This window comes from Miniopterus schreibersii (assembly GCF_964146895.1).
Source record: "Miniopterus schreibersii genome assembly, chromosome: 13".
Lineage (NCBI taxonomy): Eukaryota > Metazoa > Chordata > Mammalia > Chiroptera > Miniopteridae > Miniopterus > Miniopterus schreibersii.
This window is the reverse complement of record NC_138113.1, coordinates 14,803,574-14,818,964: the sequence shown is the minus strand read 5'-3', so window position 1 is coordinate 14,818,964 and position 15,391 is coordinate 14,803,574. Positions and strand designations below refer to the sequence as shown.

Here is a 15,391-nt window from a genome sequence, read left to right as displayed (position 1 = left end):
GATTCCCTCTGCTGTTGCTGTGGCGTCGCCGTGGGAAATTCATTGTCGTTGCTACGTCTCCCTCCCTTGCACGGCTGTCCCGCCACATCACGTCCACTTACTGCTGGTAGGCATGCGGACTGGCGCTGCTCTACACTCGGGTGAGAGTTCGGTGCAAGCGTGCCGGCCTGCATCTGTGCCTGTGAGCATGTGCTCACCGAGGGGGAACTGCCGGGTCACGGGGAACATTTGGCAGAATGTTTGTCTGTTTATATTCCCATCAGCACTGTTTGTGCTGCTTAACGCCCCACCCTCTCCGGCACGTGGTGCGCAGTCATTTCCGTATCGGTCACTCTCGGCATGTGTCTTCTCGTCGTGACGTTCAGGGGCATTTCTCGGATGACTGTTTCTGAGTCTATTTTGTAGTTTTATTAGCCATTTGGTTATTTTCTTTTTGTGAGGTGCCCAGTTTCTTTGTTGGGTTTTTTGTGTGTGTGTTTATATGGGTTTAATTCTTTAGATGATTCTGATTCACAGCCATGATTAAAACTCCACCAGACCTTTTAAAAAAATCCACTAGACAACTCAATGAACACAGCTAGGGCTTGAATCCAAGAATTCTGACTCATAATTAACCACTCACCCCTCCCCTCTCTGAACTAATTTTGAAACCAATTAAGGTACAGGCGCTGGACTCAGATGGAAATCAAAATGTTGGTTTTATTATTCTGATGTGTTGTCACCTTGGGCCCCTGGATACTCCTGAAGTCTGGCTCTGGGATTAATCCATGAAGGAAGACTTTGGGCCTGTAGAGCAAATGCACATCAACCCAGAACCACTGCCCGTGAGGGAGAAGAGACGGGGGGGGGGGGGGTCTCCTAGACAAGCCTGGGCCTCGCGCACCTGTGCTGACATGGGGAGCAGGTGGGAAGAGAGTGCAGCCTCTCTCTTGGCAGAAAAGTCTTGAGAGAGAGAGAGAGAGAGAGACAGGCAGGGAGTCAGCCTTGCCTGGTGCCTTAGGCCGCTCCACTGGAGTGGAAGGAGTGGAGGCTAAGTGGCTAAACTGTCCCTCCATTTCTTTTCCTTCCTGGCTTGTGGAATAAAATTCTCCTCTTCTACAGAAATTGGGGAGCGGGGAATAAGTGTTCCTCCCCACACCTCCTGCATCTCACACCACTTTCCTATCAGTCCCACTCTAAAGCCAGGCAAAAAGTGGCTTTGCGGTGGGCCTTTCAGTCTAAAAGGCCCCTCTGTCCCTCCCCCAGCACCCCTTGCTCACAGGGCCAGAGGGATGCATTCACCTAGAGCCTGTACTACCCCACCCAGACCATGCTCAGGCACCTGGGACCCCCGAGCCCCCTGCGCAAAGGCCCAAGGCCTGCATCGTGGGGCGGCGTGGGCCTCTTCCTGGGACCCACGCTGCTGAGGGTAGCATGGCTGTTCCGTGTCCTCGCAGGTCAGAGGGGCAGCTGGTGGCGGTGGTATGACAGACCTGAGACTTGGCTGCGGTGGGCCCATGTGCACATGCGCACCCCTGCAGAGTGGGGTGGGCTGAGGGGGGCCGATTTCCCTGCACCACAGTCTCCCAGCCTGGAATTCTGAGGTTTTGAGGATCCTAAATTAAAATATGGCCTCCCAAGTCAGTAGAAAGGAGTATTTGTCAAGATGAAAGCATAAAACAGATCTTATTGAACAGTGTCTCAGCTTGATTTATAGCATTCAATATTTAGATATGTGGTGTGTGGGCCTCCCTTTGTCCTCTAGCTCTGAGCCCCATCAGGTTAAAGACAGGCCTACATCCGAGTCCTTTATTAAAAGGCTTCATGAGTTTTCTAAAAGGCCTCTTTCTCTGACATACATATCTCAGTCTACAAGGATGTGCAGAAAAATGCTAACGTGGTTATCTTCCTCAGGGGTGGGATCTGGTGATTTAATTTTTTCCTTCTTGCTTATTTGTATTTTCTACCTTTTAGACAGTGACCATGGGATGGAACACGTGTGTAACTTATTAAAGGGGGAAGGTGAACATTAAGCAGGGCATACCTGTGAAAACAATAACCCTGTGTCCTGCCGGTTATGGTCGGGGAATCTGCTTACTATGTGCAGCCACCCTAGTTCTGTACCTGCATTTTTTGTGAAAAAGAACTGTTGAGGCATAAGCAGGATGTTTTGGGCACACAGCTGTAAAAATACCAAGACGGCTTTAGCCGCCCTGGAACCAGACATCCTATAGGCCAAACTGATTTCAGTAAGGAGAGCAACAAAGGGCACAGGAACCTGGAAAACGCCCGCAGCATTGCTTCCCAAACCCCAGGGTTATAGCCCCCCGGGGATTAGGGAAACTGGAGCCAAGTGGCTGTACGCCCACCCCAGGGACTCCACCAGTCCCAGGACCTGAAAGACCATCCACAATGCCCCTTTCTCCTGATCATAACAAGAACTAATTGTGCCAGTTGCTCACAAAACCCTTCACACACATCATCTAATATGACCCCCACGGCAATTCTGTCAGGTCTGTAGGGTGGCTATTTGCATTTTATAGTTGAGAAAATTGAGGCCCAAAGAGACTCAGGGCTCAGGTGTGGTCATGGCTAGGAAGTGGGCATGAAATCCAGGTCTTCTAACCCCGCAATCATTCCAATCAACCAATTCCCATTTTGTCATTTTCCCACGGATTCTTCCGTCTCACCCTCCCTCTTCCCTTCTCCTACCACTAACCTGAGAAATTCCGATGGCAGGAAGTTGGTTTTCTTTCTCCTATACTCCATCAAAATCCATCACTGCCTGTTTCACCCCTTCCCCGCTCTGCCCAGAAACAGGGAAAGGTCGCTAGAGTGAAAGTGCTGAGAATCATGACACTGGCCTCATGGCCCAGCAGCACTGAGTCACCCAGCTCCTGGTTGGGGAACAGAAAAGGTGTGTCAATGCTTATTACCCTGGGGTTTCTCAGATCTCTTACCTGTGTTTCTGTTCAAAGCACTGCTCATGCATCTTCCCCACTGATCTTGTTATAACATCTCTGCCCCATGGATCGCTGACAGGCTGCAGAGGGGTAAGGACTTCAGGTCCCGCAGTAATAGAGTCTTCAGCAAACACTTGTCTGGAGGAGCACTGTGTAGTAACTTCTGTCTGCCTATAGATACTGACGCTCATCTGGGCCCTCAGTCTGCAAAGTTAGCAGTGCACAGGTTAGCTCCTAACAACATGATTTACCACCACCCACCCCCACATCCTCTTCTGGAGACACCACCACAACAGTTTCAGAAATGGCAGATGCTTACCGTTCAGAAGCCCACATTTACCTAAGTTTCCTGCCTCCCAGTCCTTGGCAGGAGTCCCCTTCAGGGATCACAATGTTGGCACAGGGCCAAGAGATGGTGTGGGTGACTCACAGGTCACTGCAGTTTATGAGAAGTCAGAATAATAAAAGGGAAGGCAGGTCTGACATCACTGGCAAGGGACACGTTTGGGTGTTGTGCTAAGCGAATTAATTACAGCCAGCTCTGAATGGTGTGGGAGGAGAGAAGGCCTTGCCGAACAAAGCCAGGCCCAAGGAAGAGAAGGGCAGTGTAAAGAGTCCGCCCGCTCTGCTAAACGTGTGCAAATCTTCTCAAAATGGACATTAACTTATTGATCCTAAAGTCAAAGGAAAAAACAAAATCCACTCAAACTCTTTATTCACCACTTTATTACCCAGGGTGAGAGAAGGTGCTTCGTGATAGTGAGGGCGCACGCGCACACATAATTGGTTTCTAAATTGGCTTTGCTGCAAGCTGCATGTTGAGAGTAAAAAGTACCTCTTTGTCCATTAGGCCCCTGCAATTTATAGAAATAAGGACAGAAAAAATTTCAAGATAAGCTCAGCATACAGTTCACTTGGTGAAAACCTAATGCAGCTACAATTATCCGCAGGCCTTGGTCTGTGAAAGACTCTCCAAGAGTTAAAAGCAAGTCAGCACTACCTTGAGCCCATAAGGGATTACTCTTTTATTAGTATAGTCTTGGGATTAGTGGGAATGTCTGTCTAATGAATGCAGCTACTATATTTGAGCACATGCCTGAATGAGCTACTTGTTGATTGAAACCTATCTATTTATAAGCACTTCTGCACGTCGTGAAAACTCCATCTGTATCACCACAGCGTGGCGCCCGCCGCTGAATAAAGGCTCTTTGCCGGTTCACCACGGGCCTGCCGAGGGGCGGGCAGAAGGGAAGGGCGCTGCATCCACTTAACAGGTTTTATTCCTCACTCCTGGCCAGTAAAGCAGCGTCACCTTATCTAAACAGCGATTCAGATTGATGTGGATGTTATAAAAACAGAAATGGAAAAAAGAATACTTTTATTCAGACTCACCCAGATGGTAAATGTAATAGATTTACCACGATTTGGGGAAATGGTCACCAACAGCCCGAACCGGCCACAGCTCCGCTTATGTCACAATCTTTGAATGTCGCCTGGAAAGTAGGTGGGTTTACTCTACATGCTGGGTATCATTTTTTCTCTGCATTTCTGATGACTAGCACACTAATGGCATGTCCAACAGAAACAAGACCAGCCCGCAGAGACGAGCCCTGATACGCAATTAAGCAAGTCAATGCTTTCAATGTTTGGGGTTCTCATTACCATCTGAGCCTCTGTTTGAGGGAAGGCCAAGCTCTCCAGGCCCAAACGAGAACCTCAGATTCTTTCTGGGGTTCTGTAGTTCTGCACCCCACCACTCAACTCGCCACCCCGACACCCCCCCATGGTTCTGCTTCCCAGACTCAATGCCACTCTCTAAGCTTCCTGGGTTTTGAGTGTGGGTGTAGAGAAGGGATTTATTATTCCATCAGGATTTATATTAACTCCTTTATAGTTTGGGATCCATTTACTATGCTACTTCTTCAGAAAAAAGGCTAACAAAGAATTTATTAATTTTTTTTTTTAAAAGACAATCTTAACTGAGAGCTCCCAGAATTTCTCTCCTTGAAGAACCTTATAAACAATGACAGGCAAGTTTTCCAGGTACCCCACTGTGAGAAGACTGACGTCAGCTGACGTTTGGAAGTGTTTTTAGCCCCAACACAGCAAGGAGAAAGAATGCAGGAGTTCCTGGGCATTGAATTCTGGCCATTTCTCTTTCTAGAATCTGTGACCTTGAATTTCCCGGTGGTATCACAGATTACCTAGTACACAGTGAGAACTCAATACTGTGTAACCATCAGCATCATAATCCATGCGAGGAACGCAGTAAAGATGGGAAGATCACATCTATGTCTTTTTAGCTGACAAAACAAAAAAAGTAATTTTGAAAACAAAAGTATTACTACTAGAAAACGAAAGTTGGAATTTATAAAAGGTAAGGCGTTTGGAAATAGCAAATATTTAAATCATAATGTAGCCATATGAAGCACCAAGGACGCTCCAGCAAATGAGATACAGCCGTGTACACAGACACTGTTACGGGCTCTCAGGCTGGGTGAGAGGCTGCACGAGATTCAGAACCTGCTGGAAGCTGCTGCTGTCACCCCTAGTTTTACAGATGAAGGAATCAAGTTAAACATTCACATGAGTAAGATTACTAAATACAACTAATAGGTTGTGTCTTTAAAAGAAGACACCTAATAGTTCTCTCCGCTGTGAGATGGTTCCGAGAGAGAAGAGGGTGTACAGCTGCGTCCTGGAGACTCCGGCCCAACACGGAATCTGACAACGGGCCTGGAAGGGGACAGGCCTTTCGTGACTCGGTCTGTCAGGTGCCTTCCTGCCTTGAACCCAAAGTTGAATAAACTGAGAACTGAAAATGAAAACTTGTGAGCCCTTTCTTCAGTCACTTGTTTCCTGAACTCTTTGTACTCTCTAGTATTTATCTGTTTTCTGTTGGGGTTCACAACTAGGTACTGACAGAGTTCATCTCCAAACCTCGCTCCACCCACCCACCCACCTATTCCCCAACGGCTGCCATAAAAGCCTGAGTGAACATTTAACGTTAACTCATGCTACCACCTCATTTCTTGGTCTTTCTCATAGTTATTGTGTCTCCTGTAAGAGAAACCGCTTTGGGGCATACGTCGACTTTTTTAGGCTCTTATGAGATTAGAGAAGAGAAGCGGGTGGTTAAGAAAGGGATGCCCTGGTAAACATTCATCACCAAAATCGTTGCAAGTTTTTAAAGACTGTTTTTTTTAATGTTCGGGATACTTATATTTATGGATTATGGATTTTTAAATTCCCAAAGGCAGTTGAAACTCTACAAAGATGCAAAGAACAGAAATTATTCACATTTTATAAAAAAGAACATGGAAAAAGGCAAGGGTCAAAAGACTTATGCATGGGACCCAAAATTCACCAAACCAGGCCAGGACTCAAAATTCCTCACTGTGACTTTTCTAGCAAGATTATTAAGCTCAGCTGCTGCCTTCAATACTTGTTTCCATAGACATTACTAAGAAAGCATTTTACTTTGGCATTTTTGTAATATGGCACCGTTTATAGCTGTCTTCACTCATAATACCCTTATTAAACAACCATCTTCAGGGCTGGCGGGATACACGATGAGGGTCGGCCTGGTTACTAGTGGCTAATGGCTGAGACAAAATTTAAGTTATGTCATTTTTTTCTTGCATTTTCTGGATTTAGAAGCTAAACCACGCCCACATTTCTAACTCGGCCAAGCCTGAATCTTTATGACACTGATAAAATCTCAAGAAGTATAAAGGTTTCCATCACCAGAGCTACTCTTCTATCACTTTTGGAGAATGAAGCACACAATCTAATGATTCCACAAACTTGTAGTGTATGATTTCTTCCTGTTTAGACCAAGTTTTTCCAAACAATGATCTAATTCATTTCAGGCTAAGAGAGAATAAACCCCATGCTAAGAAAGAAAACTACAATTTTTTTTGCTTTTTGCTGAAATACCTCAAGAATAATAAAAAATACTGAATTCAACTGTAACTAAGCTAAGGAAATAAGGGACTTTTCACTTACTGTACTTCAGGAAATTCAAACATTTGGAAAAATCACAAAAACAAGAATGTTAGCCATAAAAGAGAAATTTATTTAAAAATCAGTATCTTGTGTTTCAGGTAGAAGGGAAATTCCAGAAGGCGATGGCACCCTTTCCAGACCCAGGATGGTCAATACTGGTTTCGGAACTGGTTGCTTAGGTCTTGGAGGTCTAGTACTAGGGTGTCTAGAGCTGCTATCTCATCAGCTAAATCCCCGGAAAGTTCTCCACTGGCCACATCTGTAAAAAGTTGCTGCAGCATAAAGAACAAAGTAGAACTATCAAAACAACGAAAATCTCTTTAAAATAATATAGAGACAGTACAGAATGAAAGCTCGCTTTGCAGGATGATACGGCAACATTGTAGCAGCAATGGCAGTGTTGGCTCTGCTCACCCCCTGGAAATGTACAAGCTGCAACAAGTAATGGAGTAATTAACAACAGGCCTGAACTTGTAAATTCACATGAGCTCTGCCTTCAAAATTGGTGCTATGAATATTGATCAGTCAGTTCAGTGTCATAGAATGGTTTTTGGATGAAGACATATTATCATCCAAACAAAACAAACCTATTCATTGTGTATACAAGCAAAAAATATACTTTATATTCATGGTCATATAAAAAGGACCCTTTATGCTAATTATTGGAAAATTAATTATAGCTTAGGATTCAGAGGCCACAAAGATGATCAAGATTTGGTAAAAGCAAAAAAACCCAGCAAAATGAAATAAAAATGAATGAGCCCCTCTCCTGTAAAAGGAACTGCCTTGGGAGGTGCACTGCAGCCTAGTTCCATATGCTCCACGGCCGCCGCTCTAGGATCTGCCTACTGAGCCCAGGAACTGGGTGATTTCCAGGCACCCCATGCTCCAGCCCCCAGCACCCACCCACAGCCACAAGTGTAAGCTGAAGGTATGCACATTCATTGTCAAACCTGAGTCACCCGTCTACCTTAACAATTTTTGTCAAATCCACATACAATCTACTTACTATTTTTTCTTTAATTTTCATATAATAAAAGTCTTGTTCAAAAGAAACATTTCAGCATTACTGCACATGAGAAATAGGCATGACATTCATGATACTGTAAGTCTAATGTGCCAGTTATGCTTTTTCTAATATGCACTGAAATAAATATATATTAAAATCCTAAGGCTACCCAAGTGCTACCAGTGGCACATATGCCACACTTTGGGAAAAGTCATAATAAACTGAAGAGTACAGTTTTAATTTAATTTAGAGAAAGCATTAAGGGCTGGACTGTAAGTATTAATTTCTAAGAGTTCTAACTTACTCAAATTTAGGGTGGTCTAGCCATTGGGCCAATAAAATCCTCACCAGTACAAGTAACTAACTACCTGGGGGTTAATATAAAAAATGTAACGTGGCCCTAAAATTACCCCAATGTAAAAGAAGATTTAGGAGCAGCTGGCTGGCACTAAAGCCTTTTTCTATAGGACAATCCTAATTAATCCACGTTCCACTCTCACCTTCGCTTTAGATGACAGGCCCCGTAAGTTGAGCCGAGCTGAGGAAAGCGCTTGCACAGCCTCTTGGGGGCTGGATTTGTTTTCGCTGCATTTCACAGCCACTGAAGACAAACACAGGGAAAACATCCATAAAAACTACTGCTGATCATTCAGAGGTAAGAAAAAAACAACTCCACAATTATTTATTAAGAGTTTATAATAACAGGCTTTAGAAACATTTCTCCATGGGAAGTTTTTAATTTGAAAGGAGGATATTAATTACGTGCAAAATTCTCCCCTTTAACTTTCTTTAAGAAGGACAACTTATTGGTAAAAGGAGAATTTTGAAGAAAATAGGTAAATGTTGGTGAGTTACAAGATCACTGGGAAGAGACACCCCCCAAACACACACAGAGAGAGTGAGAGAGAGAGAAAGAGAGAAATCAGGCAGAAACTGACAGATGGAATTGAACAGAAGTGCCCACAGATGCATCACTCTTGTGGCTTCCCCAGGACTGAGTCCCTAATGGGGACTCACGACTGTTGATGATACTCGTCCATGGAAGTGGCATGACAAATAGTCAGAGCTCAGTTCCTACTGCAGTTTCACACTCAGGGTTTACATCACCATCTGGGAGAACTGATCTCAACAACCTAGGTGCCTGTGCTCAGGATGCAAACACAGCCAGGCTCTGGGGTTGCTGAGCCTCGCCTGGCCCAGCATCTGCAGGGAGTGGGGGGGAAGGAAGTCCTCACCCCCAGGACTCTGCCTCCAGCATTCTGGAGAGCCCCTTTTCCTGAAACTTGAAATTATGAAGGGGCGTGATCCTCCCTGGCAGAAGACCAGCTATTAATGCTTTATAAAAACAAGAGAAGGGCTTTGTAAAAACATAATGCTGGTGTTTGTTTCTGTATGATCTGTTCTCATTTTTGTTGCCCTGAATGATGCTAACTATAAGCAGAACAATCACTACACTGCATTTTAAAACTACACTACAGCCTGTAGCTGCTGAAGTCTACTTAGTACTCTAGATCTTAGACCAGGGATAGGAAATGGGTTTCTTTTTGCATGCAAATTTTAATCAATTGGTGGAGGTTACCTGCGCCTGGCAAAATAGTTTGGTCACTAATTAATAATATCTTCCATGGCTTGTGAAAACTGGATTTAACATTACTATTTCAAAATAATGATTAGGCTTTGACATTTTCTCAGCCAAGGAGTGAAAGGATGCATGGTAATCGGCCATGTCAGACTCATTCCCAAAGGGCTGAACCCAGAGGTGGTGAGCAATACGATGTCTGTGTCCCTGAGCAGAGGAAAGCTGTAACTACCCCGGCTGAGGCATTTGGGCTGATTAATGCCTAACTGACATCAGAAACAGCTGTGATTCTTTTTTCAATCCTTTATTTTCATTCTGAGAAAAACAAAAATAGAGCAAAAAGACAAACATACACTCTATTAGTCCCGTTCCCCAAGCCTGTCTCCAAAAGGCATGTGAGATGGAGAAAGACCGACAGACAAAATAGACAGGCAGATAGAGAATTAAAAAGAGAAAGAGAGAGAACCTGCTGTTCCAAATCACCAGGAAACCTAGGAGAGCAGTGTTTTTCCTCCAGGCAGATTTTTAGGTAAAATGAAAAACTATTATTTTAAAAGTTCCTGGATGGCAAAGAAAGACTGCACCTTTGCCGGCCCTGCCCAGAAACCGGAACCGCTGAGGCTGTCGGGGAAGACCCTGCAGACAGCAGACGGGCACACAGTGGCAGCGCTGCTACAGAAGGGTCTCAAGCACATAGAGAGGCGGCAATGTCTTATCAAGCTTTCTGAAGCACATGGCTACTCCTAAAAATAGCAATCCAACAAGGAATAAATGATGTGGTTTTTTAATGTTATATTTCCTTTTCAGAACTGGGTGGGTGGAGAGCAGCATTGGGGAGGTATAGTGGTGGAGAGAATGAGAGAGCCAGCTCGTCTCCCGCTGAGCACTGGACACAAGAGCCACAAAGAGCAGATTAGGACTCATCTTCGTAAATCTAAACTGTCACTAGAAATGAAAGCTGAGCACCCACACTCTCTGCTTACAGTGCTGCAGGAGCACCCACAAGTCAGAGGAGAACTGAAAGGAAGAGAAAGTTGTTTTTCTCAAAGTATTGCTCTGATGGAAAAAAGTATCAAAAATAGTGTAAAACCAACTTTAAGATGCAAAATAAAGATTTTCCCTAGAGTACCCCTTAAGCTGCCTGTTTATATCTGACAGGCTTAATACCATAACTTAGTGAAGACAGAAAATACCGTGGCCTTAACTGTTCCACAGCCAGCCGTTCACAGAAATGCTTAGGGCTGGCAGGGTGACGTAGATAAATTCTTCAAAGTAAATGGCACCCTGCTATGATTATGTATGTAACACAGCTGAGCATGGGTCTCCCCAGACACAAGGTCAAAGGCATAAGGCCTGAACTCCAGCTGAGCGCACCTGCCACGAGGCCAGCACATCCACATCCATTCTAGCCAGGCAGACGGTCCTCCCACTGGTCTCTCACAATTGTGTCAGGCTTTCTACACTGAATCTCAGCTACACAGCTACTCAGCTACACTTCTGCCTTATCTGCCAAGGTGTAGGTGACTCAGGAAACTGGATATTTATATATTTTTATCAATGATCTCAAAGGCCATAGTAGAATTATTAACTACTAAATCCATTTCTAGCTTGTTTGAATATTGTTACATCTTTAAAGGCAAGTTAAACTTTATCCTGTTCATTTTTCTCTTTTAGTTTGAGTCCCTTATCACACAGCTGAGATCTTCTGCCCCAGAAGAACCGGGGGGGGGGGGGGGGGAAGCAAGGGATTAGCATTTAAACCATGTGTAAGATAACGGTAAGTATTTTTTAAATGTTATCTTTTTCACTTATGTTTGTGTTTTCATTTAATCTTCATAACTACAATAGGCTGGCATATCCCCTTTTTCCCATGAGAGTGCTAAGGCTCAGAGAAGTTAGGTAATTTACCCAGAGTTACCCAGCAAGTGTGCGGGAGAGCAGATCCTGGCACTCGGGCCCCCCTGATTCCGGAGCTCTGCCCTTTCCTTCGTCCCTCACAGTCTCTTACTTGCTGTAACTATTAGTTGCAGAAGAATTTAGAGGAGGACTTTAGGATGGCTTCACAGTGCTTGTGATTCAGTTCTTAACATTGTGGTGTCATCATTTTATTTGAACTGCAATCCCAGGGCATCATACACCCATAATCAAATATAAATATAAAAATGCATCACTAAATTTAACTGGTATATTTTTCATTAATGCATACAATTAAAAACAGCCTTTATCTGAACTATATTTACCCCACAGGTATACAACTTTATATATAAGGTTACTCCTCCCCTCAAATATCACCCACTACATTTCTCCAAGATATTTGATTATATTTTTAATTTCTTTTATATATGCAATAGCTCTTTGTATACTGCTATGTATCCCAGAAATCTACATATTTTATGAATAAATATTTTCATCTACAAAGGAAGACGATGAGTCAGGAAAATTTAACATATATCCTTAATACTATGTATCAATGCAAACAGACTCTGTGTGACATGAAGGTTAGAGTTGTAAAGATATCTCACATCTCTAAAATTTCTAATACCTATCATTTACTCAAATAAGTATTTAAATATTTAAGCCTCCATCCTATTTCTTCTTGTTGCTCAAAAATGCCTGCTACACAGTAGCTGATCTATAAATGTTTGCTGAATTAAATACAACAATTTCAATATAATGAAAGAATCTGAAATTATTTGTAATGGAACTTTGCTCTTGACTACTGCCTTATCAGTAAAAATACATTCAAATACAGCATGGATAGCAAATGTTATATCAGTACCATGTGCAAGTTCTAAGGCTCTCCGAACCAGCTCCTTAAATGATGCAGTGTCTTTCTCCCAACCACTGGACTGTGTGTCACATTTATAGGCCTTAGAGAGATACTTGAATGCCTGAGGAAAGAAAAAGAATAACATTCAGAACAACAAGCAGAATTCACATTTCAAACTGTTTCCTGGAACTAATTGCAACTGGAAAGCCAGTGTCCATGGGACACAGCACAGTCTCCCTCACTCTCATCAAAGCAGGGGCACGAAGCACATCCAACAGTGATCAGCACCGAAAAGAAGTCAAGTGATGCATCTGGACAGAGACACCTCCCTGCAAACAGAAATACACAAACGCCCAACGTGGAAATCTACAGGAAGTGTACACATGTGCTTACCATTCGTAGCCATCAGCTTAAGAGACCAGTTAAGAGGATGAGGTATGAACTTGGTGAAACTACAGAATTATTGGGAGGTGTGAAAGCTCACAAGAGTTTAAGACTCTTCCTTTTACAACCCGGTTCTTGAGGGAGAAGTCACAGATGAAAGAATTCAGACAGACAAGGGAGCACATAGTTCAGGAAGATGTGGAAGGACAGAAGGCGGGAGCGGGTGCGTGCGTGCGTTCCCCAGCTTAGAAGGTCCTGGGAGAAGGCAGCTGGGTGGACCGAGGGAGGAGAGGGCAGCTAAGGATCCCATAGATCAGCTGTGCTGTGGCTAATTCCAAACTCATGCCGGACTACACTTGATTTGTTGTGGATGTTTTGAAAAGAACACAATCATTCCAAACTTGGAAACCCTGGAAGCTCCAGCACGTTCTAAGCTAAAAGGCCAGAGGCATAACTGCAGTGTAAGTGGTGTGCCTGTGAGACCTCAGGGCAACCTCTGTCAAGGTTTCATGTTTAGACTCTAAAAGCTCTTCTCCAATATTCTTATCTGGCTCCTTTTTCTTTTTCGCTTTCATAGTCCCCATCTCAGATTTAAACACCCTTTTGTCCTGGTTCCCAATCTCCCTTCGTCCTTGCAAGGAGCCTGTAGAAAGGGTGCAGAGGAAACACTGAGCGCCAGCTGTTTGCCGCAGCTCTGATAGGAAAGAAAGCAGCTTAGCGATCCTTTGACAGGAAACAGAGAGCAATTATATAAGAAAAATTCATGGACAGAGAAAAGATGAATGCTTACAAGTCTTAACCTGCCCACAATTCAAAGTGCTTATGTTAAAGACTCAATCAAAACTGAAAACTTGAGCATATTAAACTTATCTTTCCAATCATTCAACTTTTCCTCCAACCACGAGAAAAGCACATCCACTACACACACGTCCAGACAAGAGCCAGGAGTGAAGGAGGACCTACCTTTTCGTTGTCATCAGGCATCTTGCTCTGCCCATTCCCATACACTTCGGCGTACAGCCTCCAGATTTCCCCGTCATTTGTCACTCTTGAAGTCACTCTGCCAAACAACTCCTGCAGCTTTCCTTTGAGGCTGGTTGCGACATCTCCCCTGCAATCAGTCATCCCATCAATCACTGCCCTCACGAGGATTTTAAGAACCTTAAAAAAATGCACAGAAGAAAATGGTAAGCTAGAAGCAACCAAACAATAACACAAAACAAAGGCAACCATCACGATCATCAACGACCATGACAAACCTCATGAGACCTGTTAGAACATCATCCTTACACTTTTCTTTTTTAAATATGTTTTTCTTGATTTCAGAGAGAGGAAGGGAAAGGGAGAAACAGAAACACTGATGAGAGAGAAACATCAATCGGCTGCCTCATGCATGCCCCCTACTGGGGATCAAGCCCACAACCCGGGCATGTGCCCTAACTGGGTATTGAACCAGAGACCTCCTGGTGCATGGGATGATGTTTGCTTAACTAATTGAGCCACACGGGCTCATCCTTACACTTCTTAAAAATAAAAGTCAAGCCATCCTGAGCCACTCTCCAGAACTGCAAGCTGACTACCTCTCTGGGGTCCCTTTTCAGGCTCCCTGGAGTGCTCTTCTTTCATAGGGCACTGTGCTCAGGGCTCTTTTCTCCTCACCTTGAGTGCTCTGTGAATGGCCTGACCCACACCCGTAACTTCACATATTTTACCAAGTCTACCCGACAGTGTCAGCACAGCTCCAGCCTGACTCCTTTCCGGACTCCATGATGGTGCACCTCAAACCTTCCAGCATGTCCCATCAACATCTCACACTCCTATCCCAGAGTGAAACACAAATCCATCCCTCTTCCTTGACGAGGTCCTGGCTTTTCCTAACTGCTGAATGATAAACTGCTAACGCACCTGCATCAGGCATGCAGGGTACCCGGAAAGCATCTCGTCCTTCCAACTACCCCAGGGCCACTCACCACTTGGCAACTCCTTGTCATCTTGCTTTCATTTGTTTACACCTTCTGTCCCAGATGCTTAGGTGGGGACAGATGGGTTGAGTCCAACAGCAGGCTACATTGTTATGACAAGGCACATCTATCTACATTAGACAATGTATCTCAAGACAGCTTGCTAGAGGCATAGAAAGTGCATCCTCAATCATCTACTGCTGTGAGGGGGGACCCACTGAAAGAACCAGCTTGACCTGGCCCACAGGCCCAGCACTGGCAACACTCAGGAGCCTGTCAGCTACATATCCTGGATGGAGACATCAACCCATCTTGGGCTGAGATTCTGCATTTCTAACAAGCCCCCAGGTGATGCTGATGCTGATGGTCTGCAGACCACACTGTGTTCCAAGAGAGGGTGCCCGTATCTTTATTCGTACTCTGAACTTCAGGGAGAGGACCATGTTTCATCAGCTTTTATCACTGGGTCTAACAGTGCCTGGCACACAGTACTGACTCATTAAATACTTGTGCCTAAAAGAAAGGCTGAATGAACACATCTCTTTCAGAAAGTGTGGCTAACAGACACACAACCAGTGCATCACCCTGCTCATGAGTTCTGACCTATGCATGACATGTGGCAGAGGAAATGAAGCTCCTCTGGAGCGTGAACACTTAAGAAGGTGAGCTCAGACTTACAGTCCTAATAACATGCAGTGATAAAAGTGGACAAGAGAAGATTCAATTGTTTTTTCTTTC

The 15,391-nt window shown here is 44.3% G+C and overlaps 1 protein-coding gene across 1 annotated transcript in view; it reads right to left on the bottom strand.

Moving 5' to 3' along the window:
• Nucleotides 1-7,000: 7,000 nt before the first annotated feature.
• The window catches only part of TTC27 (tetratricopeptide repeat domain 27), a 104,718-nt gene continuing 96,327 nt past the window's right edge, over nucleotides 7,001-15,391 (bottom strand). The window contains exons 17-20 of the mRNA XM_081156906.1: nucleotides 13,656-13,853; nucleotides 12,318-12,429; nucleotides 8,460-8,560; nucleotides 7,001-7,222 (exon numbers count right to left, since the gene is read on the bottom strand). Coding sequence (XP_081013032.1) covers nucleotides 7,100-7,222; nucleotides 8,460-8,560; nucleotides 12,318-12,429; nucleotides 13,656-13,853 — 534 coding nt within the window. The 3' untranslated portion in view covers nucleotides 7,001-7,099. The remainder of the gene's footprint in view (nucleotides 7,223-8,459; nucleotides 8,561-12,317; nucleotides 12,430-13,655; nucleotides 13,854-15,391) is intronic.